General features: G+C 49.0%; 2 protein-coding genes, 1 long non-coding RNA gene and 1 pseudogene across 4 annotated transcripts in view; 1 reads left to right on the top strand and 3 right to left on the bottom strand.

Annotated features, from left to right (window-relative positions):
• The window catches only part of LOC138768897 (tyrosine-protein kinase STYK1-like), a 28,448-nt gene extending 24,855 nt beyond the window's left edge, over positions 1-3,593 (bottom strand). The window contains exon 1 of the mRNA XM_069946931.1: positions 3,400-3,593. The gene's annotated coding sequence lies outside the window, so the exon portion shown is untranslated. The remainder of the gene's footprint in view (positions 1-3,399) is intronic.
• A 4,951-nt stretch (positions 3,594-8,544) lies between these two features.
• LOC138768900 (uncharacterized) lies at positions 8,545-14,958 on the bottom strand. 2 transcript variants are annotated; one of them, XR_011359179.1, is made up of 3 exons: positions 14,891-14,958; positions 11,306-11,418; positions 8,545-8,853 (listed from the first exon to the last, which is right to left on the bottom strand). It is a non-coding gene; the product is annotated as an uncharacterized lncRNA (long non-coding RNA). The 2 variants fall into 2 exon arrangements; XR_011359180.1 differs by lacking the exon at positions 8,545-8,853 and adding an exon at positions 9,193-9,391.
• Positions 14,634-25,169, top strand: SVBP (small vasohibin binding protein). The gene is made up of 2 exons (XM_069946930.1): positions 14,634-14,806; positions 24,793-25,169. Exons 1-2 carry the CDS (start codon positions 14,693-14,695, stop codon positions 24,877-24,879), a joined length of 201 nt encoding a protein of 66 aa, XP_069803031.1. The 5' UTR covers positions 14,634-14,692; the 3' UTR covers positions 24,880-25,169.
• Positions 19,653-26,012, bottom strand: LOC138768890 (calpain small subunit 1 pseudogene; annotated as a pseudogene).
• Between the last annotated feature and the right edge of the window lie 1,339 nt (positions 26,013-27,351).

The following is a 27,351-nucleotide window of genomic DNA, read 5'->3' as shown; positions in this document are numbered from 1 at the left end:
GTGATGATGGCTGTGATGGCTCCTCATGGTAGTGTTGATGGTTGTGATGGCTCCTCAGGATGGTGATGATGGTTGTGATGGCTCCTCAGGATGGTGATGATGGTTGTGATGGCTCCTCAGGATGGTGATGATGATTGTGATGGCTCCTCGTGGTAGTGATGATGGTTGTGATGGCTACTCGGGCTGGTGATCATGGTTGTGATGGCTCCTCGGGGTGGTGATGATGGTTGTGATGGCTCCTCGGGGTGGTGATGATGGTTGTGATTGCTCCTCGGGGTGATAATGATGGTTGTGATGGCTCCTCGGGGGGGTTATAATGGTTGTGATGGCTCCTTGGGGTAGTGATGATGGTTGTGATGGCTCCTCAGGGTGGTGATGATGGTTGTGATGGCTCCTCGCGGTAGTGTTGATGGTTGTGATGGCTCCTCAGAGTGGTGATGATGGTTGTGATGGCTACTAAGAGTGGTTATGATGGTTGTGATGGCTCCTCGGGGTGGTGATGGCTCCGCAGAGTGACAATAGTTATGGTGATGGCTTCTCTGGGTGATATGGAAGTCGATGGTGGGGAGGGCTCCTCTGATATTAATATATTGTCACAGTTTAGGCTCCACAGTCATATTGTTCATCTTGCCTCCCCCATTACACACCGCAGTTAGTCTAGTGATAGGTGACACGTAGGAGCATTGTCTCTTGTTCACACAGCCAGAATGGCGATGGCAGGATCTTTTATCAGACTGTTATCTGCACAGAGTTTTCCTTTATGAAAGAGCTCAAAGTACAAGACTTGAGCAGGTGACACTGCGAGTCCTGACACAGGCGGAAAGTATCTGCCCCCCCCCAATAACAGAACAGCAGTGACATGATAATCACCTGACAGGCGTAACATGTGAGAGTATACAGTTATAGTCCGACTGTATAAGGTGGGGCCCTGTGTGCACAGTGGGGGCTTTGGGCTGAATAAAAAGCTATTTTACATATACAGCGCCTCTTCTGTCCATGGCCACATCTGGTACTACAGTTCCCCCCTCCCCCTACAAACATTGAACCTCAGAGGTGATGACACAAGGGTATGGGAAAGTGCAATGATTCCTGGAATCCCTGGGGTGCGGATACTTATATGTTACAGTGCACCAGGGGAGTAACAAGGCCCCCAGGGGCCCGGCTCATATTGACTTTACAGCTACAGATGAGCAGCGCCTTACACCGCCATATGTTTAACTTACAGTAACAGGAGGTGAACTGAATTCCACAATCTTACATGATAAGACTAATGGACAGATATAAACACTTATAGCATTACATTTACCCTGTATATAAGAAGCATATAAACCTATGTAAAAGGTCACATACGATTCACTTATACGCTTAACGTATAGACAGAGCTCCTACAGCTGTGGTTACCTGGAGCCCCCGCTGTCCTGGGGTCACTAGTGCGGGGGGCAGCTATCGAGAGGTCTGCCCCAGTCCTGGGGTGTGGGCACCCTGTGGTCGTCCCTGTGTTATGTGACTGTCTTTCCTCGTTGTGTAAATGTACACAGTGCTGTACGTCACGCTGTAGTGCGGGGTGCCAGCTCTCACACTGCTGCATTTAACTCCTCTCCCTCTGGATAATTCTGTGGGTATTAGAGATGTCTGGAAATTTCTACAATAAATTGTAAGCTCCTGAGGTCAGAGAGGGTTAGCGGACCTTCTCCAAGGTGTTTGATGCATCTATATTAGCCACATTATAACATTCCCCTGAAATACCCCAATAATGTGACAACAGCTGTATATACCTCCACATAACACTGTCCATACCAGTCCTGTACATAATCACAGTATATACTGTATCCTCCACACCCCTATAGACTGGTATACATACAGAGGTTCCCCCACACTTACTGTCCAGGCCAGTCCTCTATATAATCACAGTATATACTGTATCCTCCACACCTCATAACACCCCTATAGACTGCTATACATACAGAGGTTCCCCCACATTTACTGTCCAGGCCAGTCCTCTATATAATCACAGTATATACTGTATCCTCTATAACCCCTATAGACTGCTATACATACAGAGGTTCCCCCACACTTACTGTCCAGGCCAGTCCTGTATATAATCACAGTATATACTATATCCTCTATAACCCCGATAGACTGCTATACATACAGAGGTTCCCCCACACTTACTGTCCATAGTGTCCTCTATATAATCACAGTATATACTATATCCTCTATAACCCCTATAGACTGCTCTACATACAGAGGTTCCCCCACACTTACTGTCCAGGCCAGTCCTGTATATAATCACAGTATATACTGTATCCTCTATAACCCCTATAGACTGCTATACATACAGAGGTTCCCCCACACTTACTGTCCAGGCCAGTCCTGTATATAATCACAGTATATACTATATCCTCTATAACCCCGATAGACTGCTATACATACAGAGGTTCCCCCACACTTACTGTCCATAGTGTCCTCTATATAATCACAGTATATACTGTATCCTCTATAACCCCTATAGACTGCTCTACATAAAGAGGTTCCCCCACTCTTACTGTCCAGGCCAGTCCTCTATATAATCACAGTATATACTGTATCCTCTTTAACCCCTATAGACGGTTATACATAGAGGTTCCCCCACACTTACTGTCCAGGCCAGTCCTCTATATAATCACAGTATATATATACTATATCCTCTATAACCCCTATAGACTGCTCTACATAAAGAGGTTCCCCCACTCTTACTGTCCAGGCCAGTCCTCTATATAATCACAGTATATACTGTATCCTCTTTAACCCCTATAGACGGTTATACATAGAGGTTCCCCCACACTTACTGTCCAGGCCAGTCCTCTATATAATCACAGTATATATATACTATATCCTCTATAACCCCTATAGACGGTTATACATACAGAGGTTCCCCCACACTTACTGTCCATAGTGTCCTCTATATAATCACAGTATATACTGTATCCTCTATAACCCCTATAGACTGCTCTACATACAGAGGTTCCCCCACACTTACTGTCCAGGCCAGTCCTCTATATAATCACAGTATATACTATATCCTCTATAACCCCTATAGACGGTTATACATACAGAGGTTCCCCCACACTTACTGTCCATAGTGTCCTCTATATAATCACAGTATATACTGTAGCCTCTATAACCCCTATAGACTGCTATACATACAGAGGTTCCCCCACACTTACTGTCCACACCAGTCCTGTATATAATCACAGTATATACTGTATCCTCCACACCTCATAACACCCCTATAAACGGCTTTACATAGAGGTTCCCCCACTCTTACTGTCCAGGCCAGTCCTGTATATAATCACAGTATATACTGTATCCTCTATAACCCCCATAGGCGGCTATACATAGAGGTTCGGCCACACTTACTGTCCATCCCTTCATCCTGCACCTCATCACACAGCGGGCGAGAGGACGGAATATAAGACACTTCGGCTCCTTCCCTCCGGCCAGAGGATAATGGCAGCTCTCCCGGAGGTATACAGCTCACAGCACAGAGAGAAGCAAAACCAAGCGGCCGTCTCACAACTTCCTCCTGACTACAAGAACTTCACCCTGTGTCACCTGCTTCTACCCCAACACCTGTCCTGCCTCAGGGGCGTGTGCGAGACATCTACACGCTTACTAGTGATAAATGTGTATTCATCCATGATACACCTGTCCTGTATATATACACACTATCACTGTATCCTCTACACCTTCCTGTATATACACACGCTACTACTGTATCCTCTACACTAGAGATGAGCGAATACCATTCGATCAAGATGGTATTCGATCGAATATTGCGGTATTCGAATTCAATCGAGTAGTGCGGCGAATACATGGGAAACATTGGAAAGCCCTCTCATGATAACAGCAGCAGCTGTATTTATTTCAGTACCCTGTGTGTACAAGTGACTTATAGTGTCCCTGGTTTAGCCCACTAAGGGCACCTGATATATACTGTTCCAGTAGCCCAGAAAAAGGCACGTTATACATACTGTTCCAGTAACGTTCGTACAGCATGACGCGTGATACGAGTGAATAACATGATGCTCTACGGACGCACATTGGAATCATGTATGTAACGCTGCGCAAGAAATACGAAGGAAATGTGTGAACATTGCCGTAAACGTTCGCAAAGCATTGTGGCATTATACTGTGATTTTGGGGTGTTGGGTGCACCCAGGCATGCTCCCCCTAATGTCCCAGTGTCATTCCGGAGGTGTTGGCATCATTTAGGAAGGTTTCATGGGGGACTTGGTGACCTCCAAGTGGTCGAATTTGGATTTCCAAGTGCCGCAAATTTTTTTCCCATAGACTATAAACGGATTGAATATTCGTTCGAATAGTCGAATCTCGGTGACTACTCGATTCAAATTCTCGAAAGTCGAATATTTCACTTCTCGCTTATCTCTACTCTACACCTGTCCTGTATATATACACACTATGGCTGGGTTCACACTATGTATATTTCAGTCAGTATTGTGGTCCTCATATTGCAACCAAAACCAGGAGTGGATTAAAAACACAGAAAGGATCTGTTCACACAATGATGAAATTGAGTGGATGGCCGCCATATAACGGCAAATATTTGCTGTTATTTTAAAACAACGGCTGTTGTATTGAAATAATGGCCGTTATTTACTGTTATATGGCGGCCATCCACTCAATTTCATCATTGTGTGAACAGAGCCTTTCTGTGTTTTTCATCCACTCCTGGTTTTGGTTGCTATGAGGACCACAATACTGACTGAAATATACATAGTGTCAACCCAGTATTACTGTATCCTCACCACCTGTCCTGTATATATACACACTATTACTGTATCCTCTACACCTGTCCTGTATATATACATACTATTACTGCATCCACTACACCTGTGCTGTGTATAATCACTATACACTGTATCCACAACACCAATCCTGTATATAATCTCACTATACACTGTATTCTCTACACCCATCCTGTATATAATCACTACAGACTGTATACTCTACACCAGGGTTTCTCAACCTGCAGTATGCGTACCACAGGGGGTACGCAGGAGACATCGGGGGATAAAAAAGGAGAGATGTTACTTTGAAAAATCAAGTTGGGCAGTTGTAGTGCGGTCTCCTCTCATATGGAGCCGACAGAGCAATGCGATTAAGTAATCGGCTCTGTGAGATAAAGCTGCAGCTGCCTGGCACACGGCCTTCTAAACTTTCTGATGAACTTGTGCTGTGTGCTCGTCATAAATCAGTCCACTGGCGGCATTATCTGTTACACCACTGCAAGGCCTGTGCACGTCCTCCCTGCTCCTCATCCTCTGGCTCCCTCTATTCCTATCTATGCCCCTGCAGGTTCTTAAGTAAGCCCGTCTAAGTCCCCTCTCTTTTCTGTCTATATCTATCTATCTTGACACACTCCATAAAGGAGGGGTTTGCAGGTGGGGACCACAGACCATTTCTCAGTACCTAGGCTTTCTGTCTGATGTTTTGGTCACTTTTAAATGTTGGTGGTGTTTTCACACTCATGGTAGCATGAGACGGACTCTGCAGCCCACACAAGTGGCTCAGGTAGTGCAGCTCATCCAGGATGGCACATCAATGCGAGCTGTGGCAAGAAGGTTTTTTGTGTCTGTCAGCGTAGTGTCCAGAGGCTGGAGGTACTACCAGCAGACAGGCCAGTACACCGGGAGTCGTGGAGGAGGCCGTAGGAGGCAACATCCCAGCAGCAGGACCGCGACCTCCGCCTTTGTGCAAGGAGGAACAGGAGGAGCACTGCCAGAGCCCTGCAAAATTACCTCCAGCAGCCACAAATGTGCCTGTGTCTGCACAAACGATAAGAAACGGACTCCATGAGGATGGTATGAGGGCCCGACGTCCACAGATGGGGGTTGTGCTCCCAGCCCAACACTGTGCAGGACACGTGGCATTTACCAGGGAACACCAGGATTGGCAGACTCACCACTGGCGCCCCTTGTGCTCCACACAGATGAGAGCAGGTTCACACTGAGCACATGTGACAGACGTGACAGAGTCTGGAGACACCATAGAGAGCGATCAGCTGCCTGCAACATCCTTCAGCATGAGCGGTCTGGCAGTGGGTCAGTAATGGTGTGTGTGTGTTTGGGGGGGGGGCATTTCTTTGGGGGTCACACAGCCCTCCATGTGCTGCCAGAGGTAGCCTGACTGCCATTAGGTACCGAGATGAGACCATATGCTGGTGCGGTTGGGGTTCCTCCTAATGCAGGACAATGCTAGACCTCATGTGGCTGGAGACTGTCAGCAGTTCCTGCAGGATTGAGGCAGTGAAGCTATGGACTGGCCGGACGTTCCCCAGACCCGAATCCCATTGAGCACATCTGGGACATCACAAAAGTCCGGGTCAGATTAATGCAATGTTTTTCCCCGCCTTCTAAGAGCCTTAGCGCTTTTATTTTTCCACCTACAGGGCTGGCTGGGGAGTCATTTTTTGCGCCATGATCTTTAGTTTTTAACAGAAAAATTTGGATTGCTTTTTATTTTTTTTTTATATATATAGTTTAATAAAGGCAATCCTGGTGCGTTTTTCTTTCTTCCTCCGTTTACGCCGTTCACCGTGCTATAAGGGGCATATCTGGCTACAAGGGGCATAGCTTGCTGCAGTAGGTGTACCAGGCTACATGGGGCACATTTGTATGCAGGTAGGCATACCTGACTATAAGTATCATATCTGGCTGCAGGGGGCATAAGTTACTACATAAGACATACGTTGCTACAGGAGCCACTGTATCTGACTACAGGGGCATACTTGGCTGCATAGGGCATTTCTGTTTAAAGGGGGCATATCTGGCCACAAAAGGCATCGCCTCTAGGTACAGGGGGCATATCTGGTTACAAGGGGCATTATTATTATAGAAGGGGCATTATTAATGACTACAGGGGGTATTGTTTAAGACTATAGAGGGTACTATATCTGGTTACACGGGACATTATTACTGACTACAAGGGGCATTGTTACTGAGAAAGGGGACATTATTATTTAAAGGGGTAGTGCGGCAGTAAGCAATTATTCACTGAATAACACACATTACAAAGTTATACAACTTAGTAATGTATGTTATGTATGTGAATGGCCCCCTTCCCCGTGTTTCCCCCCCACCCACGCTAGACCCGGAAAAGTAGTGCTCTATACTCACCTGATTTGTGTCGACCCCCGTCCGCCATCTTGTGACAATGATGTCATCTTCGGGCGGCCGGCCGAACGAACGGCTCCGACCGTCCCTCGTGAGTCCCTGTGCTCAGCCAATCGCGGCTGATGACGCAGCAGAGGGGGGCCAACACGAGGGGCGGTCGGAGCGGTTCAGCCGGCCTCCCGAAGATGACATCATTGTCACAAGATGGCGGACGGGGGTCGACACGAATCAGGTGAGTATAGAGCACTACACTTTCGGGTCTAGCGTGGGTGGGGGGAAACACGGGGAAGGGAGCCATTCACTAACATAACATACATTACAAAGTTGTATAACTTTGTAATGTGTGTTATTTAGTGAATAATTGCTTACCGCCGCACTACCCCTTTAACATTACTTGAGCATTATTACTGGGACTTACAGATCAGTCACATTTATATGGGGGGATTCTGGGAATCAACTGCTGACAGAGACTTATACAGAGCCTTTGGCTGCAGTATGATCTTGGGGTACTTGGCTTGAAAAGGTTGAGAAACACTGCTCTCCACCCATCCTGTATATACGGTAATCACACTATACCCTCTACACCTGTTCTGTATATAATCACACTATACACTATACCCTCTACACATGTTCTGTATATAATCACACTATACACTATACCCTCTACACCTGTTCTGTATATAATCACACTATACACTATACCCTCTACACCTGTTCTGTATATAATCACACTATACACTGTATCCTCTACACCTGTCCTGTATATAATCACACTATACACTGTATCCTCTAAACCTGTCCTGTATATAATCCCACTATATAGTATATTGACTACACCTGTCCTGTATATAATCACTATACACTATATCCTCTAAACCTGTCCTGTATATAATCACACTATATAGTATATTGACAACACCTGTTCTGTATATAATCACACTATACACTATATCCTCTAAACCTGTCCTGTATATAATCACACAATAGATGTGACAGTGTGAGTCTGTTTATGTGACGCTTCATTTTTACCTGTCCGCCTGTAGCTCTGGTGTGAGGCCCTTCGTACCTTGCAGTGACATCAGATTACATTGCTGTTGGTTGATCTTTAACCCGAGTAACTCGTAGGGACAATGAAGACATGCGGGAGGCGCTTACATGACTCACCTCTGCTCATCCACTGCTCCTCTTATCACTTGTCAGGCTTTTGGATCAAGATCAAGTGTAGTATCTATTCCTAGTACATCACAGTATGGTTTTATATATATATATATATATATATATACACACCATATTTTCCGGCGTATAATTCGACCCTTAACTTTTCCAGTTAAAATATAGAGTTCTGGATATACTTGCCATATAAGACTCTTCCAACGCACACCAAATAAAAATTAATAAAAAACATCAGACAGCGGCAAGATCTAAGAGGCAGAGAAGAAGGTAAAGTAATACCGGTAGGATGCAAGGACGGGCCAGACAGGTGAAAGAGGTGTGTTTTTGTGGGTACATCACCACTCTACCGTATCACTTTTTTCCATACCCCGGACACGTGCAGCTTGCTCTGCTCTTCATACGATCGCTGCATGCGGCGGGGATGCGGCTGTCTATTGAGCCCTCGCCACCGTTTGCGGCGACCGCAGATTCTCCAATCCGGTTCCGAAGTTTTTCAGCACCCACCCTATAAGAGGACATTCGATGTATAAGACGCACACACACAGAACTGAAGCATTGGGTAACAGGCTGGCCTAACTGCCTTCCCCACCCTTTGGATCTGGGCACTAGGTGTGGGTAGGGGGAGAGCCATGTGTAGGGAGTGGAGATGCCAGCACGCCAGAAGTCACTTGGGATGAGATCACAAAGAGTACACACTCCACTTTCACGACCATGTTACTAGGTCTAGATTCTGAAGGTAGGTACACTAAACTACATATAATAAATGCGAGACCATTATTTCCTTTTACCTGATGTGAGAATCAGTGGAAACAATGGGAATTTTGCCCTTTATGACACCCTCATGAACTGCATCCATGTACAACTTCTAAATCATATACCGTATATCTAATATGCCATAGCATAAGACACTCATTTTCTAAGGTCCATATCAATTACCTCAGGTTCCTTGCCAACCTCCCTCCCACCCCCGGTCTGTGCTCATTGGTGGATTCTGGCAGCCGGGTGCAGGTATGGTTGTCCCTAGGCTTCAGCAAATGTTGATCCTGCATAGTATGCAGTGAGTGTAGGAATTGAAGGTAGACTTTAGAAGTATAAATAGCACAGGTATCAGGTGAAAATTGTACTTATTTAATAAAATTAAGCAGGCTAAAAATTAGGTGAAAAACGCAGTTACATAAATAAATTACTGTAGGGCCCTTCTGGTATTAAAAAAAATAATAATCACACAGCTCTATGGGACTACAAGTCCTAGCCAGCCTTTTCCACTGATGGAGACCTGCAATCAAGTATAAAAGATGTCAAAATTCTGTGGCACTAAAGGTCTCAGCCGACCTACACTGGTCCAGATCTACAATATAGACCTTTGGTCCAGCCTAATGGGTAACCACGTTTGGCACTAGAGGTCTGTGTACTGCGCACACTTCTCTGTATTACTTGTGAGGGGTAGCAAGTGACATGGAAAAGACGCTCATGGTGCCGACAGTCACCTCTCACCCGTCCAGATGGAGATGGTTCCAATCGACACCATTTGTCAGAATGCACTCCTGCTTCTAGGCGCTAAGGGTCCCAGGCCTTGGTCGCTGTCACAGGGATGCTTTCCTGATGACAGTGCATCTTCATGGTGGAACTGGCAACACGTGATCCCCGTGGCCTCGTTCTGGTACGTAATGGTGCAGCTCTTGGTGCTGGATAGCTGCTTCATCAAGAACTCCTGGCCTCAGCTGAGAACAGGCAGTGTGAATACCAGGACCCCGGCTATTCTTAGATGTATCTCTTAATGGGAGTTTTCTGATACAGTGTGTAATTCATATCAATGCCTGGGACCCGTAGTGCCTAGCAGCAGAGTGCATTCTGACAGATTGTACCAATTGGAACCATCTATATCTGGACGGGGTTAGAGGTGCTTGTTGGCACCATATGCGTCTGTTCCATTCCACTTAGGCTGCATTCACACATTCCGTGAAGTCGTCCGGATCCGTGCACACAAATTTATAGTCGTTGATTTGTATTAGGCTAATCACATGTTTTCACAGATCTCCAATGTGTTATGTTTTAAAATAGGATACTAATAGGATAGGTCATAACTCGGAACAACGGAACCGATTCCCCCATAGAAATCAATGAGATCTGTGATGTCATCAGGGTAATTTAAGATGCTTTCAACATATTCGTGAAAACCACGGACACGGATGCAAAACAGATGTAAACACGGAGGGTTTTGCGCGGATCACGGAGCTACATTCACAGACCAGGATAAACACTGAACGTGTGAATGCAACCTTAAACCACGAGCAATACGGGGAACTTGGTTATCTATTAGCCTGGACCAAAGGTGTATATCGGAGATGTGGACCACTGTAGGTCGGCTGAGACCTTTAGTGCCACCGAACTTTGACATCTTTTATACTTGATTGCAGGTCTCCAGCGATGGAAAAGACTGGCTGGGACCTTCAATCCCTACACGCACTGCTTTGAGCACCAAGCACATTTTTGTTATTTCTTCACCTATTGGCCATTTGGCGACTTGGGGGAAGTCGCAGCTTGGTTAACCACGGCCCACTAAGGGAATAGTCGAGCTACACCACATTTTTGTGGGTATCTTTTGAAGCATAGGATGCCCCAGTAATCGTGATACCCTTTTCTAGATAATCCACCAAGAATACTCTGCTGGTCCCAAAAGACTGTGAGCATGACCTTGCCTGCTGAGATTGGGTACATGTCTCCCTTGAATGCAGTGAGTCATGATGCTTCCATTGGATCGACTGGACTTTAGTCTCTGGATCATAGTAATGGATCCAGCATAAATCCTGTGTGATCACTGTTTAAAAAGTCCCTGGCACCTTGCCAATACAGCCTGGGAGCAGTCGACTCGTTCCTGCTTCTGGAAAGGTGTGAGCAGCTAGAGAACCCAGTGAGTGGATACCTTACATTACATCATATAATGGGGGAATTGTCACCATAAACCTCTTTCATCTCATGGAGCATCTCCTTTGGTCTGGGGCCTTTCTAGTAACGGAACTTGATGACTGCTCTGTATTCCATTGGGTCCATTATCACACCACTTCCACACCTGTAAAAGAAAGAGGTGTAACAAGACACAAACTATAGAGACTTGTATTATTACTCATGTGCAGTTTCTACATCCTGCAGTAAACAGAAGTGGGTCAGGAGAAATCATAATGAACACCCCTTGTACTCTGCAATTTATAAATTACTGACTGGGAACAACCATCATCTTCTGTTGCCCTCAATGTTGGGTTGCACCGTCTATCCCACTGACACACTTGTTGAGTCTAATGTTGGAGCCTTATTATCTATTTTCTCGGTATATTCTCTTTACAGTGGGCCCTGTAATGTACACACAGCTAAGTGGGGACAACAATCAACTCCTGCTGCACAACAGGTTGAATTTCTATCCTGAAGCAGATTTATCATTCTTGAGGTTGGGGCCATGTTTCCTATAGATGAGCCAGGGCCACAGCTTGGTGAGGTATTGGGGCAACGTTTTCTATAGATGAGCCAGGGCCACAGCTCAGTCGAGTTTGGGGGCTATGTTTCCTATATGATCCGGATTCCTTATAAAATGTAGATTACAGGTGACGCAATACAAATTGCTGGGAGATAAAGTTCATCTCTAGTTGCAGAGTAAGCGTGACATGAGGTACACAATGCCTTTCTGACCTTGGTGTGACCATAACTATAATGGGGAGGAATATGGTTGCCGCACTGTGGCGAGTGATACTGGAGTACTATGGTATAATAATTACTCAGGAGTATGAGGTACAGGCAGCTATGGTGTATGTCATTCATGTCAAACTCTGGCCCGTGGTGCCATTATTTTTGGCCCACAAGGCAATTCAGAGTTTGAATTACATCTGGCCCGCCATGGCTACTATATAAGAGACTATGGGGGAGGACTGGCTACTCTGGCTACTATATAAGAGACTATGGGGAAGGGCTGGCTACTATATAAGAGACTATGGGGGAGGACTGGCTACTCTGGCTACTATATAAGAGACTATGGGGAAGGGCTGGCTACTATATAAGAGACTATGGGGGAGGGCTGGCTACTATATAAGAGGCTATTGGGGAGGGCTGGCTACTATATAAGAGGCTATTGGGGAGGGCTGGCTACTATATAAGAGGCTATGGCGGAGGGCTGGCTACTATATAAGAGACTATGGGGATTGCTGGCTACTATACAAGAGAGTATGGGGGAGGGCTGGCTACTATATAAGAGACTATGGGGAAGGGCTGGCTACTATATAAGAGACTATGGGGGAGGGCTGGCTACTATATAAGAGGCTATTGGGAGGGCTGGCTACTATATAAGAGACTATGGCGGAGGGCTGGCTACTATATAAGAGACTATGGGGATTGCTGGCTACTATACAAGAGACTATGGGGGAGGGCTGGCTACTATATAAGAGGCTATTGGGGAGGGCTGGCTACTATATGAGAGACTATGGGGGAGGGCTGGCTACTATATGAGAAAATGGGGGAGGACTGGCTACTATATAAGAGGCTATTGGGGAGGGCTGGCTACTATATAAGAGACTATGGCGGAGGGCTGGCTACTATATAAGAGACTATGGGGATTGCTGGCTACTATACAAGAGACTATGGGGGAGGGCTGGCTACTATATGAGACTAGGGGGGGGGCTGGCCACTATACGAGAGACTATTGGGGAGGACTGGCTACTATATGAGAATATGGGGGAGGACTGGCTACTATATAAGAGACTATGGGGAGGACTGGCTACTAAATGAGACTACAAGGTAGGGCTGGCTACTATAAAAGAGACTATTAGGGGGGGTTGACTACTATTTGGGCACTATTGGGAGGGCTGGCTACTATATGGGTCACTTGAGGGTCTGACTACTATTTGGGCACTATTGGGAGGGCTGGCTACTATATGGGTCACTTGAGGGTCTGACTACTATTTGGGCACTATTGGGAGGGCTGGCTAATATGTGGGGCAGTTTGGGTTGTGTTGGCTACTACATAGGGCAATACTGGGGGGATTGGCTATTGCATGGGTTTGGGTTTAATCATATCATAGCAATTTATCATGTCATTTATCATAGTGCATAGTGCTGGGAGACGCACACCACTGACAGGAACAACACACGCTGCTCTGACAGTGCCAGCACCACAGCATTCGCACTTCAATAATTATCAAGGTTGGCCCCCGACTTTGTCCAATTTTTTAATTTTGGCCCAATGTGTATTTGAGTTTGACACCGCTGGTGTACGTGGTGCCTCTCTCTATATTTGGGGACTGATGAAACTGCTTCAATAAAATGGTATGAGGGTGCAATGCCACTTTCTGGCTGCAGGGGGTGCTGTGGGATTACTGTTCTATATTGTAAGGGAGATATGAGGTACTTATACCTCTCTGTGGTGACTGATGTGTGATGGATCAGTACTGTAGGGTGGTATGAGGTACTCGGTGTCTCTGTGTGATGGGTCAGTACTGTAGGGAGGTATGAGGTACTCGGTGTCAGGGGGTTTGAGGTACTCGTGTCTCTGTGTGATGGGTCAGTATGACAGGATTACTGAAGGGAGGTATGAGGTACTCTGTGTCTCTGTGTGATGGGTCAGTACTGTAGGGAGGTATGAGGTACTCAGTGTCAGGTGTATGAGGTACTCAGTGTCGGGAGATATGAGGTACTCGGTGTCTCTGTGGTGGGTCACTACTGTAGGGAGGTACTCGTGTCTCTGTGTAATGGGTCAGTACTGTAGGGAGGTATGAGGTACTCAGAGTCGGGGTGTATGAGGTACTCAGTGTAAGGAGATATGAGGTACTCAGTGTCTCTGTGTGATTGGTCAGTACTGTAGGGAGGTATGAGGTACTCAGTGTAGGGAGATATGAGGTACTCGGTGTCTCTGTAATGGGTCAGTACTGTAGGGAGGTACTCGTGTCTCTGTGTAATGGGTCAGTACTGTAGGGAGGTATGAGGTACTCAGTGTCAGGGTATATGAGGTACTAAGTGTCAGGTGTATGAGGTACTCAGTGTCTCTTTGTGATGGGTCAGTACTGTAGGGAGGTATGAGGTACTCAGTGTCAGGTGTATGAGGTACACAGTGTAGGGAGATATGAGGTACTCTTCGTCTCTATGTGTGATGGGTCAGTACTGTAGGGTGGTATGAGGTACTCAGTGTCGGGGTGTATGAGGTGCTCAGTGTCGGGAGATATGAGGTACTCGGTGCCGGGGTGTATAAGGTGCACAGTGTCGGGAGATATGAGGTACTCGGTGCCTCTCTCCCGCTGTCCCCGCCTCCCCTCTCCGCGCAGGCGCACTGGCTCTCGGGCAGTCGATCAGCTCTGGTAGTCGCCGTTATGGAGCCCGCGGGCCGGAGGGACAAATCCAAACCGAGAGATCCCGCCAGCCGCCAGGAGAGAGCGCGGCAGAAGACCGCACAGAATGAGCTGAAACAACGGCAGAGAGCGGAGGTACCGGACTCATCCCCGCCCCTTCCCCCGACCACTACCTTGTAATCCCCGCCCCTATCCCGGAACGCTACCGACCAACCTTACCCCTATACCGGTACAACTCCGCCCCCTCCCGGAGCACCACCGGACAAACCCCGCCCCTATCCGGTAATACTCCGGGTTAGTTATTTTACGCCTCAATTCATCTTTTTCAGCCAATCACATCCTTCCCCGCTATCACGTGACCTCGTGATCATGTGGTCCTCCATGTGACTCCACATAACCCGGAAGTGCTTTCTCTTCAGCCCCATGTATGGCAGTTATGGTCTCTATGGTAACCGTGACCTCCGAGTTTCATCCATTATGGCTGCTCATCCCCTGCCAGTCTTATCATTGCCCTGTCATGTGACTCTGACAGCTCAGCATTGATGGATGTGATTGGTTTGAGTTCAGGGAGCTCCCCCTAGTGTTATTACTGAGCAGGGCATCTGGTGCTTTGTGTCATCTCAATTGTGGGAATTGTAGTTTTGCAGCAGCTAGAGGGCTGGATGGAATGGAAAATCTCCAGTCTTCCAGTACTTCTCAGCTGCTGTATGTCCTGCAGGAAGTGGTCTATTCTCTCCAGTCTGACACAGTGCTCTCTGCTGCCACCTCTGTCCATGTCAGGAACTGTCCAGAGCAGGAGAGGTTTTCTATGGGGATTTGCTGCTGCTCTGGACAGTTCCTGACATGGACAGAGGTAGCAGCAGAGAGCACTGTGTCAGACTGGAAAGAATACACCACTTCCTGCAGGACATACAACAGCTGATAAGTCCTGGAAGACTGGAGATTTTTAATAGAAGTAAATTACAAATCTCTGGCACCAGTTGATTTGAAAGAAAAAAAATGCTGGTGACCAACCCCTTAAAAAGGAACATGAGCAGCTGATACACATGGATTGTAAGGCAGCTTTCACGCCTCCGCTATTTTGCTGACCTTACAGATGGTGGATGGATTCGTTCCCCACCCGGCAGGATGTATCGATGTGGCGGCAGCGGGGAAACTGAATCACTGCAGCACTGTAATGACCGTACTTGCCTTCCCCGTCCGTAAGGTCCGCAAAATAGCAGACGCATGAAAGCAGCCTAAGAAGCCTGTACATGTAAGGGCCAGTTCACACGGTGTAAGACTGACGGAACTCTCCCCCACCGAATCCCGCCAGACTCAGTGTCCCACAGGCTGTCTATGGGAGGGCTCGCGCGCCTCCGCTCTCTGCACCTCTCGGCTTGTAGAAATGACATGTCAATTCTTACCAGCAAAGAGGCGCGGAGAGCGGAGGCGTACAAGCCCTCCCATAGACAGCCTGTGGGACACGGAGTCTGGCGGGATTCGGCGGGGGAGAGTTCCGTCAGTTTTACACTGTGTGAACTGGCCTTTACAGCTAGGGTGGTTTGAAGAGGGACGGAATGAAACCACTAGAGATCGCTGTCTCTTCTGTTCCTTCATTTTCATTGGTTCAGAGTCTTTTATTATACTATTATAGTACAGGAAGTCCTGTATAGTTTATTATACCCTTCTGAGCCTCTAGCCTCTATAGGATGGTATAGAGTATCTCTGTGCGCTCTATGGCAGCACTCTATGGCAGCACTCTATGGCAGCGCTCTATGGCAGCGCTCTATGGCAGCACTCTATGGCAGCACTCTATGGCAGCGCTCTATGGCAGCGCTATATGGCAGCACTCTATGGCAGCACTCTTTCTGTGCACCCTATGGGGAGTTTAGCCCAGATTTATTGAAGGGTGTAAAATATAGACTGGTGTAAATCGCCCACAGCAACCAATCACAGCTCCTCTATCATGTTACCTGAGCTGTGACTGGTTGCTGAGCTTGTCTCTGTGCGGTCTATGACGGGGTTGTCTCTGCACTGTTTGGGTATGTTTACACGTACTACTATGTATATGCTGCAGATTTTCTGCTAGGAAGTCAGTGATAAAATTCATTATCTCTGTGCACTGCATGGCAGTATTATCTCTGTGCAGTGTATGGTGGTGTTTCTGCGTGCACTGTATGGTGACCTGTCTGTGCAGTGTATGGCAGTATTATCTCTGTGCACTGCATGGCAGTATTATCTCTGTGCACTGTATGGTGACCTGTCTGTGTGCAGTGTATGGCAGTATTATCTCTGTGCAGTGTATGGTGACCTGTCTGTGCAGTGTATGGCAGTATTATCTCTGTGCACTGCATGGCAGTATTATCTCTGTGCAGTGTATGGTGACCTGTCTGTGTGCAGTGTATGGCAGTATTATCTCTGTGCACTGCATGGCAGTATTATCTCTGTGCAGTGTATGGTGACCTGTCTGTGTGCAGTGTATGGCAGTATTATCTCTGTGCACTGCATGGCAGTATTATCACTGTGCACTGTATGGTGACCTGTCTGTGTGCAGTGTATGGCAGTATTATCTCTGGGCACTGTATGGTGACCTGTCTGTGTGCAGTGTATGGCAGTATTATCACTGTGCACTGTATGGTGACCTGTCTGTGTGCAGTGTATGGCAGTATTATCACTGTGCACTGTATGGTGACCTGTCTGTGTGCATTATTGTATGGTGACCTGTCTGTGTGCACCATATGGCAGTATTATCTCTGTGCACTGCATGGTGACCTGTCTGTGTGCATTATTGTATGGTGACGAGTCTGTGTGCACCATATGGCAGTATTATCTCTGTGCACTGTATGGTGACCTGTCTGTGTGCACTGTGTGGCAGCACTATGTCGGTGCATTGTATGGTGACCTGTCTGTGTGCACCATATGGCAGTATTATCTCTGTGCACTGCATGGTGACCTGTCTGTGTGCATTATTGTATGGTGACGAGTCTGTGTGCACCATATGGCAGTATTATCTCTGTGCACTGTATGGTGACCTGGCTGTGTGCAGTGTATGGCAGTATTATCTCTGTGCACTGTATGGTGACCTGTCTGTGTGCACTGTATGGTGACCTGTCTGTGTGCAGTGTATGGCAGTATTATCTCTGTGCACTGTATGGTGACTTGTCTCTGTGCACTGCATGGTGACCTCTGTGCACTGCATGGTGACCTCTGTGCATTGTGTGGCAGCACTATCACTGTGCAGTGTATGGTGATGTGTCTGTGTGCAGTGTATGGCAGTATTATATCTGTGCACTGTATGGTGACCTGTCTGTGTGCAGTGTATGGCAGTATTATCACTGTGTACTGTATGGTGACCTGTCTGTGTGCAGTGTATGGCAGTATTATCACTGTGCACTGTATGGTGACGTGTCTGTGTGCAGTGTATGGCAGTATTATCTCTGTGCAGTTTATGGTGACCTGTCTGTGTGCAGTGTATGGCAATATTATCTCTGTGCAGTGTATGGTGACCTGTCTGTGTGCAGTGTATGGCAGTATTATATCTGTGCACTGTATGGTGACGTGTCTGTGTGCAGTGTATGGCAGTATTATCTCTGTGCACTGTATGGTGACCTTTCTGTGTGCAGTGTATGGCAGTATTATCTCTGTGCACTGTATGGTGACCTGTCTGTGTGCAGTGTATGGCAGTATTATATCTGTGCACTGTATGGTGACCTGTCTGTGTGCAGTGTATGGCAGTATTATCTCTGTGCACTGTATGGTGACCTGTCTGTGTGCAGTGTATGGCAGTATTATATCTGTGCACTGTATGGTGACGTGTCTGTGTGCAGTGTATGGCAGTATTATCTCTGTGCACTGTATGGTGACCTGTCTGTGTGCAGTGTATGGCAGTATTATCTCTGTGCACTATATGGTGACCTGTCTGTGTGCAGTGTATGGCAGTATTATCTCTGTGCACTGTATGGTGACCTGTCTGTGTGCAGTGTATGGCAGTATTATCTCTGTGCACTGTATGGTGACCTGTCTGTGTGCAGTGTGTGGCAGCACTAACTCTGTGCACTATATGGTGAGATTATTCACTTTATAATGCTGGCACAGATTATGTATGCAGATTTATTTGTATAGTGCAGACTGCGTGTATACTGGTAACCTTCATCCACCCCTGTATACGCCCCTGTATCTCACCAACGCCTGCTCTGTAATTACTGTATAATGAACAGATCTGCAACACATCAGATTTGGGTAAGAAATGAAGTCTAATCCAGGATAGAACTGTGTATTATACAAGGACTGGGCCTCATCTACTGGACCGGACTGATACCAGACACCATCTCCTCACCCCCCCCCCCAGTCGGTCACTGCTTCGACCATCACTTGCTGGAAGCCATTTATTATTCACGTCTGGGGTCTTCACTGCTGACACAGGGATTGGGGGTGGTGGACGTGACCCGACCTGGGAGGTTGTACAGTGCAGCGCCCTCACAGGTAGCCATGAACATGACCACTGACACAATAGAGCCCTATACCCCCTCATGCCCTGCAGCCTCAGGGCCATCCTTAGGGCGGTGTCCTGCAGCTCTCATCCCAGCTCATCACTTCACATGAACTGCAGAAAATCGTCAGGACTGAGGCGCCGGGTACCTCACCCCTCCCTGATGTCATACAATCATAACCATCTGTGCAGTGTTTGACACTCATCGATGCGTGTGAGACAGATGTGACGGGCGGCGCCCCAAAAGATTAGGTGCTTACATGGAGCAGACCCCCAGGGGTGTCATTCACTTATATGGCGGTATGGCCCCCCCACCCCCCTCCTTTCCTGGCACTACCACATACTTTCAATATTCGTCACATTTTATGCCTTGGGCAGGATGGGGTTACTGACTGACTCACGCATTAACTATTGCATCAATCTATAGATCAATCGCAGCAGTGCACTACAGCATGCAGAACCCCCCACCATCTCCAAACGTAATAACATTATAATCACCAATGTCCGGGCTTATCTTTACATTGCACATTTATTGCCAGTATTGATATCTATATGAGAAGGGGTCAGGATGTCGCCTCACCCATGACAGGGTAATGCCAGGCAGCCGGGGGGTCAGGGTTACACTGCGGCCTAGGAGTAGATGGTCAGCTTCAGCCAATCCGGGAGTCTGCACTGGACCTCGCCGTTCCCCTCTCGGTCCAGGGCCTTAAAGGCGCGGAACATACAGTCCATCCGGACCAGGCTGCTGATGAAACTGTCAAAGTTCACGTTGCCATTGTTGTCGGCGTAACGCCGGATCAGCAGCTGGTGCAGTTGCTCGTTGAGCTGGAAGCCGGCAGCTTGTACGGCGGCGGGCATGGAGGCAGCAGGGATGTAGCCTGTGCCCTCGGTATCATACTGCTTGTAGATGCATTGCCACTTCTTGATGTTATTCCACAGGTATTTGAACTCTTCGAAGCCCAGCTTTCCCGTCCCGTCACTATCCATGACGGCGACCATACTGCGGCACGTGTCGATACTGAAACCTTCAGTCTTTAGATCCTTATGCTTGGCCACAACCTTGTTCAGGACATTCTGGAGCTCCACCGGAGAGACCTCCATGTCTTCTCCCGCCAGCTGCTTGAAGAGGCGTCGGAACTGCCGCTGCTCATCGTTCTCGTAGGCCTCCTGCTGATAGGTGTTGGCACAGGGTGCTGGAGGGGGCTCTGGTTTATAATTTGCTATGGCATTTCCAATGATACCCAGGATACCACCAAGAATGTTCATTCCAGCACCACCTCCTCCTCCCCCGGCACCTGCTGGCCCAGCGAAAAGTTTCCCAGCTCCGCCGGCCTGCCCTCCTCCTCCTCCTCCGCTTAAGCTGCTCAGAGCCCCTTGTAGAATGTTGCCTGCACCTCCTCCTCCTCCACCGCCACCTTGGCCAGCCCCAGCCAGACCACTTAGAGCTCCTTGTAGGAACTTGCCTGCACCTCCTCCTCCACCGCCACCCTGGCCGGATCCAGACAGGCCGCTCAGAGCCCCTTGCAATATGTTGCCAACTCCTCCACCCTGGCCACCAGGTCCTGCAACGCTGCCAATGGCTCCTTTCAAGACATCGCCCAGTCCTCCGCCACCACCACCACCGCCACCTCGCTGGCCAGAGCCTCCTCCTCCTCCGGTGGCTTCCTTCAGGAAATTACTGACCATGAACATTTTGCCTGAAGTGCAGGGGGGATCAGACGGAGAGAAGCTGCACAGGAGGAGCAGGCTGTGGGATCTCGTGCAGAGCGAGCCCCGTCCTGTTCTTCACACTGAAGAGGAAAACAGAAATGTTGAGTCAGAAGCGGCTCCACCCAGAGCCTGAGCAGCCAATGGCCGATCTTATCCCAAAACATTCCTTCCAAACTGCATTGTGAGCCGCCCAACCCCGAGAGAAGACGAGAGGGAGGGAGACCCTGCAGATCTGGATGCATTGCCAGCAGCTCTGAGCCATCACCTCTATCTGTCACCATCCACAGCTCCTCCTCTCCGGGCAGGGCAGGAGGGCTCTGTGTGGGCACTGAGGAAGATGAGACAGGGCTAATCTACAGAGAATAGGGGGGTAGCAGACTGCAGGCACCTAAGATCCCCCTGTACATTACTGGGCATCACACGTTATGCGGTGTCCACTGATAACATTAAGGCAGTGTTCACATGTTCAGGTTCTTTATTGTAATGATCGAATAGAAAGCCAGGAACGGATCATAGAGAACACGTATGAGGCCTCCTTCACGTTGTGTTTTTGTGAGCTTTAGGATCCTGCAAAAGTGGAGAAAAGCGTATAGCTGTGCAACGTATGTTATTATACATTAGCATACTCAATATAAGGCTAGGTTCACACTGCGTTTTTGACTTCCGTCATGTTATGGAAAAAAAATAGATGCAATTGTGTGTAATAAATTTGGAACCGCAGTCAGTGGCTACATTAATTTACACGTCTTCTTTACTCTTTAGGCGCAGTGTGAACGGAGCCTAATGGAAAGTTCTCCTCTTCTCTAATCCGTTCCTGGCTTTTTATAATTGCAAGTATTAAATACAACCTGAACATGTGAACACACCCTAAAACCACCAACAGGTGGAGTGAATAATCAGGATTTTCAAGACAATGGCGCCTGTCAAGGGATGAGATATATTAGAAGCAGGTGACCAGTCAGGTCTGGGGAAGTGGTAAAAATGGAGTGGTGGTGACCAGGGACGAATAGTGATGTGTGGACACCAGGGTTAGAGCATTTCTAGATCTGCCTGATTTGTGGGGCGCACAGGTCGGACAGACAGATAGGAATAAATGCTGAGATGGACATAAATATCCAGTGGTTTGGTTTGGCCCAATACAGCAGAGCAGTATGAGGTATTGGCAGAAAACCTGCACGCTCCTGTCCTGTTCTTGTGTATGGGTGCTAAAGCATGGAGAATGTGGGGTGGGGGGCCTGCAGGAAGCATGGAGGGGCTGGAGTGATAGATCTGCAGGAGGATCTATGGGAATTACAGAGGTGCTGTGGTAGGAGATCTATAGGAGTCACAAAGGGGTGGGGGTACAGCGGGATGTATGGAGGGGCAGCGGTGGGGGTACAGCGGGAGGTATGGAGGGGCAGCGGTGGGGGTACAGCGGGAGGTATGGAGGGGCAGCGGTGGGGGTACAGCGGGAGGTATGGAGGGGCAGTGGTCGGGGTACAGCGGGAGGTATGGAGGGGCAGCGGTGGGGGTACAGCGGGAGGTATGGAGGGGCAGCGGTGGGGGTACAGCGGGAGGTATGGAGGGGCAGCGGTGGGGGTACAGCGGGAGGTATGGAGGGGCAGCGGTCGGGGTACAGCGGGAGGTATGGAGGGGCAGCGGTGGGGGTACAGCGGGAGGTATGGAGGGGCAGCGGTGGGGGTACAGCGGGAGGTATGGAGGGGCAGCGGTGGGGGTACAGCGGGAGGTATGGAGGGGCAGTGGTGGGGGTACAGCGGGAGGTATGGAGGGGCAGCGGTGGGGGTACAGCGGGAGGTATGGAGGGGCAGCGGTGGGGGTACAGCGGGAGGCACAGAGGAGCAGCGGTGGGGGTACAGCGGGAGGTATGGAGGGGCAGCGGTGGGGGTACTGCGGGAGGCACAGAGGAGAAGAGGTGGGGTACTGCTGGAGGCACAGAGGAGAAGAGGTGGGGGTACTGCAGGAGATATGGAGGGGAAGCGGTGGTGGTACTGCAGGAGGTGCAGAGGTGGGAGTACAGCAGGAGGCATGGAGGAGCAGAGGTGGGGTACTGCGGGAGGCAAAGAAGGGCAGAGGTGGGGGTACAGCGGGAGGCATGGAAGGGCAAACGTGGGGGTAGTGCAGGAGGAGCAGAGGTGGGGCTACTGCAGGAGGTATGGAGTGGCAGAGGTGGGGGTACTGCAGGAGATATGGAGGGGCAGGGGTGGTGGTACTGCAGGAGGTTTGGAGGAGCAGAGGTGGGGTACTGCAGGAGGTTTGGAGGAGCAGAGGTGGGGGTACTGCAGGAGGTTTGGAGGAGCAGAAGTGGGGGTACTGCAGGAGGTATGGAGGGACAGAGGTGGGGGTACTGCAGGAGGTATGGAGGGACAGAGGTGGGGGTACTGCAGGAGGTATGGAGGAGAAGAGGTGGGGGTACTGCAGGAGGTTTGGAGGAGCAGAAGTGGGGGTACTGCAGGAGGTATGGAGGAGCAGAGGTGGGGGTACTGCAGGAGGTATGGAGGGACAGAGGTGGGGGTACTGCAGGAGGTATGGAGGGGCAGAGGTGGGGGTACTGCAGGAGGTATGGAGGGACAGAGGTGGGGGTACTGCAGGAGGTTTGGAGGGGCAGAGGTGGGGGTACTGCAGGAGGTTTGGAGGGGCAGAAGTGGGGGTACTGCAGGAGGTTTGGAGGGGCAGAGGTGGGGGTAGTGCAGGAGGTTTGGAGGGGCAGAGGTGGGGGTACTGCAGGAGGTATGGCGGAGCAGAGTGGGGGGGGGGGTAGTGCAGGAGGTTTGGAGGAGCAGAAGTGGGGGTACTGCAGGAGGTTTGGAGGGGCAGAGGTGGGGGTAGTGCAGGAGGTTTGGAGGGGCAGAGGTGGGGGTAGTGCAGGAGGTATGGAGGGGCAGAGGTGGGGGTAGTGCAGGAGGTATGGAGGAGCAGAGGTGGGGGTACTGGAGGAGGCACAGAGGAGAAGAGGTGGGGGTACTGCGGGAGGTATGGAGGGGCAGAGGTGGGGGTACAGCAGGAGGCATGGAGGAGCAGAGGTGGGGTACTGCAGGAGGTATGGAGGAGCAGAGATAGGGGTACTGCAGGAGGTATGGAGGGGGAGAAGTGGGGGTACTGCAGGAAGTTTGGAGGGGCAGAGGTGGGGGGTACTGCAGGAGGTTTGGAGGAGCAGAGGTGGGGGTACTGCAGGAGGTATGGAGGGACAGAGGTGGGGGTAGTGCAGGAGGTTTGGAGGGACAGAGGTGGGGGTACTGCAGGAGGTTTGGAGGGGCAGAAGTGGGGGTACTGCAGGAGGTTTGGAGGGGCAGAGGTGGGGGTACTGCAGGAGGTTTGGAGGGGCAGAGGTGGGGGTACTGCAGGAGTAATGGTGGGGCTGTGGTGTGCACTCTGCAGGGATTTTCCTTGCCCCCTGCATTGTTGCTGCCCCCCTCCCTGCACATACTGATCTGCTGACTGTACCCACAGGAACGCCCTGCTCTGGGTGTGGGGAATCTTCTCAGCTCTCTGCCCCGGGGCACAGAATTCTCCCACTGGCGGCTCTTCTCATAGCTCTGTGCTCCTCCGTCCTGTTCTTCTGCTTGTCTTCTGCTCCTCCTGTAATCTCACCACCACTCCCAGCAGCCATTGTATCGCTGACACTACACTGGTGTATTTGTGGGTGCACTTTCTTGGGTGGGGTTCTTCTTCTGTGGTTGCAGCTCTGAGCTCCTGGCACGGGGCCACCGGTGTGTGCTCTGCAGGATGCGGCTGAGGAAATGGCTGCTAGACCTCGGCTCATATTGTCCTCTTCCTCCACAATAGGGAACTCCACAGTGAGACTGCAGGATATTGGGGTCCCCGCTCCTGAGACCACCACAATTACCTGTCATTAGCCCACATAAAGTACAGATTGTCGCGATGCTGGGTGACTACTTTCTCATCATCCTTTCCATTTATAGTTTTTTTCGCCTTTTTTCAGATTTACGCCCTGAACAAGGTGATGACGGAGCTGGAGCAGCAGCAGTTTGAGGCTTTCTGTAAGCAGATGCAGGCGTCCAACAAGTGACGGGAAGACGGGGCCCACCATTACACGAGCCCCTCCCGACTGCAGCGGAGATGACCCGGCTCAAGTCGTCTGTCACTGTCCACTACTTACCGGTGACTTCATTTTGCTTTCGATCGTGTGCTGGATCGCATATTGCTGGGAACGTATTGGGGCAGGTTTGACAGAGCGGATGGCAGGAGACGCTGGTGATAGTGACCGGATGCTCACGCTCATCTGTAAGCTGCAACAGGGCTGGTTTAGTCTCCTGTCTCTGAAGTGTCACAGGTGTACAATAAAAACTTCTCAACAGACTGTGTTAAATTTTCTTGTTGTTTTCAGGATATGTGATTGCTGTCAGTGAATGGTAGCAACCCTGTTCTTGCCCTGATTTACTTCTTAAAGTTTTTTTGCAGGATTAGTAAAAACATTGCTGCTTTCTTCCTGAGACAGTGCCAAGTCCTCAGTATGGGAGCGTTACTGCAGCTTATTTCTGTTAAAGTGAATAGAGCTGAGTTGTAATACCAGACCCAACCTGAGGACAGGGGTGGCGCTGTGTGTTAATCCTAGACCACCCATTTAGGCTACTTGTAATACCAGACCCAACCTGAGGACAGGGGTGGCGCTGTGTGTTAATCCTAGACCACCCATTTAGGCTACTTGTAATACCAGACCCAACCTGAGGACAGGGGTGGCGCTGTGTGTTAATCCTAGACCACCCATTTAGGCTACTTGTGCACAATGTCAAACTCCAGCCCTCCAGCTGTTACAAAACTACGATTTCCATCATGCCTGGGCAGCCAAAGCTTTAGCATGATGGGAATTGTAGTCTTGTAATCATCGGAATGTTCATCCTGCCAGTGGTTATCCCTCCCCCCTTTCCCATACACATTAACGTTCTCCACGGCCAGACGTTCCCACTCTCTATGGAGAGCAGTAAGCTACGGCCAGGCTGCTCTAGTACTGGCTTATCCCTCCAAGAACAAAATGGTCAGGAGGCAAAAATTCAGCCAGAGGCAGTGGGTTCGGATGATGTTAGTATAAGGTGTATGGTGACTTTTAGTGTTTATTACAATATTTACAATCTTCCGTGAGCGAAAACCGATAGCGGTACCAATCTCCGAGCTGATGGCTCTTACCTGAATCAATGCCGTCCTCCCTGGAGTGTGTACGCTGCCTGTGACAAGCTGCCTGCTGCTGTATGTGGGCGGAGTCCTTGAGAAAATGTAAAGGGTACTCCCATCCCATAAAGTAGTGTTCCCCAACCGGCGGCTCTCCAGCTGTTGCACAACTATTATTCCCATCATTCAGAAGCTGTCAGGACAGGTTGCAGGTTTCATAGACCATCTCAGGCAATGAAATGAATATGGAACCATGGGGGAAGATCGGTAGAATTCCTGGAGACGAAGGTGTAAATAGAAAACGATGACATAACTAGAGATGAGTGAATTTGGATCCAGTCCTGGGAAACTAGGAGAAAATTTCCAAAATTTCCCAGCACCTGGGGAAGAGCGGCACGGAGACTGACAAGCCGACAGCTGAGCCTAGGGAAGCACTTCTCTTTTCTTATACATATAAAAAAAACAAGCAAAAGAACCAAAAGTAAGACTCCTAGATAGAGGATACCCAGAAAAATTTATAGGTGCAGCACAAGAACTAGTAGAATCTAAAGAAAGTAACAAAGAAGAGAAAAATCGGACAGGTTTAGTTCCTTTAGACATAGTACTATGGATAACAACGTTCGCACCGCAATCATGCGGCCATTGGTATTTGGTAGCGGCAGATCCTGATCTCTCCGATATCACACAGGAAAAAACAGTCATAGCTTACCGCAGGAGTCAGACATTCGGAGAATCACCTTTCCTCCCATAACTGGTTACGTAGAATGGCCCCAGGCGGCAGCCACAAGGGTGGACAGTCCGCTACAAGTTACATCCTAAGTACATAAAGTTGGGAGGGTATGAACACTGTATTAAACAATCTGTGACGTGTAAGTAAATATACTGTGTACGTGATTGTATGCCCTTGCAGTTGTTTATAAGCGGAAAAACCAGGAATTGGATCCTCAAAGCTAATTGAACATGTAAACAGCATCTATAATAGTGACCTGAACGTCTTACGATTCACAGGACTCAAAATGTAGCAAAAAGAGGTGGAAACCATCAATGGCCAATATTGCAAAGAGAGTGGACCGAAAAGACTGCTAGATTAGCGCTTGTTTACTGTGCCCATTACACGGCCCGATAATCATTTAGCAAGGGCTGCACGGACATTGTTAGCGATTAGAGATGAGCGAAGCGGGTTCGGGGTTCGAGTCCATCCTAACCCGAACTTTCGGCATTTGATTAGCGGGGGCTGCTGAACTTGGATAAAGCTCTACCCTCACACGCTGCAATTTCAGAGCGGCCTGTCAGCTCAGACAGGCTGCTCTGAAGCTGCAGCGTGCAAGATCGGGGAGGAAACAAAACGTAGGAGGAGACCAGGAATGTGGACAGG

Source organism: Dendropsophus ebraccatus, chromosome 12 (genome assembly GCF_027789765.1).
Source record: "Dendropsophus ebraccatus isolate aDenEbr1 chromosome 12, aDenEbr1.pat, whole genome shotgun sequence".
Classification (NCBI taxonomy): Eukaryota; Metazoa; Chordata; class Amphibia; order Anura; family Hylidae; genus Dendropsophus; species Dendropsophus ebraccatus.
The sequence above is the reverse complement of the archived record's forward strand: the minus strand, read 5'-3'. Positions and strand labels throughout refer to the sequence as shown.